This window comes from Pseudopodoces humilis, chromosome 12 (assembly GCF_049639895.1).
Source record: "Pseudopodoces humilis isolate 2021_Gansu_Grassland_sample_001 chromosome 12, ASM4963989v1, whole genome shotgun sequence".
Lineage (NCBI taxonomy): Eukaryota > Metazoa > Chordata > Aves > Passeriformes > Paridae > Pseudopodoces > Pseudopodoces humilis.
Genome location: NC_142211.1, coordinates 3412722 through 3417405, shown reverse-complemented (window position 1 = coordinate 3417405; position 4684 = coordinate 3412722). Strand labels below are relative to the sequence as shown.

The window sequence follows — 4684 nt, the reverse complement described above, 5'->3', positions numbered from 1 at the left end:
TACCTCCCTGTAGTGGTTCTGTGTACTGTTTTGTGTTTTTGATGAATTTTGACTGCTTGGTGTAGTGAAGAGACAACTTGAATTTTAACATAAAGGGGTGCCTCCCAAGCAGATTTGGTCTCTTCATCCATACAGGGACGCGAAGGGTGACGTGGCAAAGGCTGCGTCTGTGCGTAACTTAAGTTTTACCTCCCTGTAGTGGTACTGGACCCTTCACACACAAAGATGAGTGAACACTCTGAAAACTCTAGTATAAAAGATAAAGCTGCATTCATTGCTTTGTTAGCAAAACACAATGCTAAGCCCTCCCCAGCCGGGGAAGAATGGGCTCAAAATAATTGGTTCAACCTGGAAAATGTAACTGATAGAATTTGCTCCCTGCAACATGAGGCAAAGTTCAAATTTGGCCGAAATAAAACCATAATTTGTTCTGTATTGGGAGCTTGCCTTACGTCAGCTGTAGAGGCTTGCACGAGACGAAGGCAGGAAGAAAATGCGATTATTGAATCCCTACAAAATTTAGTTGAAAGTTTGCAAAATGAAAATCATTTGTTACGAACTGCTCTGAGTGAGAAGTGTGCCAAAAATTCACAGTATGCTGGCTCCTTTAAGGAGTCATTGGAAAAAGAAACTCCTCAGATAAATCACATATATTCTCAAACAGAATTACATTTGGTAAAAAATTGTGGTGAAAACTGTTGCTCCCAAATAAGACCTTTGATTAAAACAGAATATAATTATATCAATGATGAAGATCTTGATCCACATGTAGCCATTAAAGAAATCCCGTACACTGCTACTGAATTGGCTAAGTTGAAAAAGGAGTACGGGCGTCTCCCTCACGAGTCAGAGACAGAATATGTATTCCGAGTGTCTCTCACAGGGGGAGATCAAATTCGATTATCTGAACAAGAAGCAAGTGGTTATTGGGGACATGGTGTTTTCTTAACAACAGGAGATAACCACAACCCATGGTCCCTAACACAGCGAGCTGCATATTGGGCAGGGGGACTTAACCCCCTGGAAAGGGGAGATCCTGTAGCTCTGACCAGCTCCCCAGATCAAATTCTAGAAAACATTCATAAGGCAGCTTGTCTACAACTGATTTATGAAAAAAAATTAATTGTTGGTTCTGAATCACCAATGTTGTTACCTGTGAAAGCTGAAATTATGACCCCTTTAATTTGTGGTCTTCCAGAATCACTGAAACCTACAGCAATTCTCCTCCAAAAAACCATAGATGATATCCTTGTGGGAGGAGATGAAAAAGAAGTAATAAAAAATAAATATGCTGAAAAGAGGTACACTACCTGGGAAAAGGGATGGTTTGTAGTTAATCCAGCTCTCATAGAAGTAGAAAAAATTGCACAACAACAACCAATTGCATTAAAAGGCCCTTTTGAAATTACTAAGACAGTCACTACTGGGACTTTCCACCCTGATGGGGTGACCCAGAGGGCCTCAGTGAGAAAGTGGTATGCCCAGATTGAACATTACTCTAACATTTTCTCAATAACAGAAGGAGCTGTAAAAAATCAGGTGATACCAAAAACTGAGAGCTTAAGTAGCAGCCATGACAAACCTGACCTGATAATTAAAGAAACCCCTCTTAACATAAAAACAGAAAAGGGTAGGCTGATTTCTAGCTTACAGTATTGGTGGAACTTGGGGGTGAAGAAAGGGGTACCGAAGGGTTTAATGGTTAACCTGCCGCTTGAAAAATTAAGTAAATTGGTCTCTCAGTGGCAGGATTCCAGCCCCATTGTACCAAGCGCTCCACCTCGCCCTCAACTGATTCTGGGCAGTGGGCCAAAGCAACACCACTCACAGGTTCTGGACAGTGAGCAAAAACAATCAGCAAACTCTTGGTTCACTGATACCTCTGCCAAACGAGAGGGAGAGGTGTGGAGGTGTGGGGCAGTAGCCCTCCACCTTTCCTCTGCTGAACAAATCGTTACTGAGGAAGCAAGCAGCACTCAGGCTGCAGAGCTGATAGCTGTTTGGAGTGTTTTCCAACATGAGGCACAGAATACCTCTCCTGTCTGTATCTATACTAACTCCTATGCTATGTTCAAGGGATATACTGAGTGGCTTCCTTTTTGGCAACAAAAGGATTGGGAAGTAAACAGAATTCCAGTATGGCAAAAGGAAAAGTGGCAAGAAATTCTACGCCTTCTGCTGGTAAGAGTGGGGATTATATCTTGGTTAGTCCAAACTGAAACTTTTAAAAGAACTACAGGAGAATATGCATGGGTAGCCTCCGATGCCTTCGGGAAAGAGCATTGGATAAACACCCACTGGATAATTCCATCGTTTTAATCTCCTGCCCCTATGTGGCAGACTCTGTTTTGTTTATTTTCTACAGAAGAACACCGAGGGACATCAAGATCAGATAAACCATGAACTTATAGATTTAAAATAAATGCTGTAAGCAAAGCCTATATTTAGTGTAATAATCACATACCATGGTGTGAACACCCCTTTTTGTGCTAAATGACAAAGCTAATGTTTTCCTTCTTTTCTGTTAACTCAAGGTGATGATGTTTCAATACGCTGCAGACTGAGTACCGGATCCCACTCTGAGCCTGTACACAGTCAAGTCGCTGGATCTCATGGCCAGGTTATATCTTGTGAAACTCGGAATCAAGATTGTTGGCTGAATTTAACAGCTGTACAATTGTCCTCCAAAGTTGTGTGTGGTAAAAACAATACCAAATATTGGGGAGAGCTTAATGTTCAGGTTGTAATACCTACCACACAGCCACCAATTAGATTGACTCCAAAAATTTCTGAAATTGGACCCTATATAATCAGGAAAACTGGCCAACAACAAATGCTATTTAATCCAGCATGGTCTATCAAACAAGTCAAATTACTAATACAAAACAATGTCTCAGAGATTCAGCCAGCTTGTTCATCTTTTTTGCAAACTTCCTTTGAGGGGTGGACAACCTGGTTGCGAAAGCGAAATTCTTTTCACAAACGGATGACAAGAGAGATAACCGGTGTTGCGGGATCAGGACTAGGAATTTTGAATAGTATTGATTCAGAAGTATTGATGAATAAATTGGCTGTTGCAACTAAAGATTTGACCAAAATACAACAACCACTGAGGTCATCTTTAACAGCTTTGGGAACCCAACAGTGGTTGCTATCAAACATATTACCAAATTGGGAAAGGGTAAATGTAGATGATCACAAATTAATAATTGATGCACTTTGTGCTACCCAAAACAATGTTTCTTTGGCTCTTAGCTGTATTCAAGCCCAGTTGTGGATGCAGTCAGTTGCTGCATCAATTATCAGAGAGGGTGAAGAAGGCACCTTTCCCACTGAAATTCGGAAAATAGTCTGGGACAATGCCAATGATTTTGAAAAGGAATTTCAATCTTGGTGGAATCTGGTGAATTTTACCTACGATCCCACCACAAACACAGCCACAGCTTTTGTGTTGACAATACGTAATGCTTCAGTACATTCAATCTTTCCTATCATTGCATTGGGGCTGAATCATGATGGAGCTGTTCTCTATCCTTTAGAGCATAGGGAATGGGCCCGTCAGATTGGTGGGAAATGGCAAACTGTTGGTTTAGAAAATTGTATTGTCCGGGAACAACAAGGGTTTATCTGTGAAAGTAATGAAATCAAAGCTCAAGACATTTGTTTAGACACAGAACAGAGTATCTGTCATTTTGAAATCCATCCTAATGACACTTCTGAAACAGTGCTTGTGTATGTAGGCAATGGATGTGTATGCTTGAGAACTGCTTGTGATAGTATGCTTGTAGAAAACATAGTAGTGGATACTAAGAATCATTCAAATTTTTGTGTATGCAATTTTACTGAGATTGTAGGATGTGACTTTTCTTATTTAACTCCAGTTACTTCATATTATCTTTTGCAGTATAATTACACTTTGATTCATCATTTAGTGCCTGCTCCAATTGGAATGAACTTTACTCTGGTGAGGCAATTGTTGTTTCACCAGGATTTAATCGAAATTTTGGAAAAGCTCAAAAAGGATGGACAAAAGACCTTAGTTACGGTTCACCACAATGTGAAAGGAATACATCGTGTTTTGGAAAGAGTAAGGAAAGATGCTGAACACGAGTGGTGGGACACTCTTTTTGGGTGGTCACCAACTGCTACAGGTGTTCTGAACAAATTGTGTCATCCCATCATCGTCCTCTTGGTTTTAGTTTTACTTGGTTTTGTTTTATCAGCAATTTTGTACATCCTGAATTGGAGAATGATGAAGCGGTTGACACAATTGACTTCCATAATGGATGCACACAATATGATTGGTACTTTACATGTTGCTGATACCCCTAAGGTTATCGATACTCGATGAATTATGCAGGCACTACAATAAATAATTTGCCATTGTGACTATGAGGTTAATCATTTTATCATGTTGTATTTTAGAATATAATTTATTGTTTGTTTTAAGATAAGAAACCAATATGTAAGTCTTAGTTGAAATTATATATATGGATTAGTTTTTCCTTTGAAATCAATATATTGATTTTTTTATTGTTTTTGTTTTTTCTTTTTCCTTTTTCTGTCCCTTATCTTTTCCCTACTACCTGTCTCTGTTTTTTCCGGGATATACTACCAACTGTAATGAGTCCTGAAGACTTCAACGAAGAACTTTGCAGCAGCACTACAACATCGTGCAGAAAGA

At 39.6% G+C, this 4684-nt stretch overlaps 1 protein-coding gene across 1 annotated transcript; it reads left to right on the top strand.

Annotated features, from left to right (window-relative positions):
- Positions 1 to 225: 225 nt before the first annotated feature.
- Positions 226 to 4390, top strand: LOC148183285 (uncharacterized). Its single transcript, XM_088061382.1, has 2 exons — positions 226 to 1272; positions 2762 to 4390. The coding sequence occupies exons 1-2, from the start codon at positions 226 to 228 to the stop codon at positions 4349 to 4351; spliced, it is 2637 nt and encodes an 878-aa protein (XP_087917508.1). The 3' UTR covers positions 4352 to 4390.
- Positions 4391 to 4684: the final 294 nt, after the last annotated feature.

Excerpts from the sequence above, each read along its gene's own strand:
- LOC148183285 (XM_088061382.1), top strand. The coding sequence starts at position 226 with ATGAGTGAACACTCTGAAAACTCTAGTATAAAAGATAAAGCTGCATTC. Across the intron at positions 1,273-2,761 it reads TGGGAGGAGATGAAAAAGAA|CCACCAATTAGATTGACTCC; the intron begins GTAATAAAAAAT and ends CCTACCACACAG.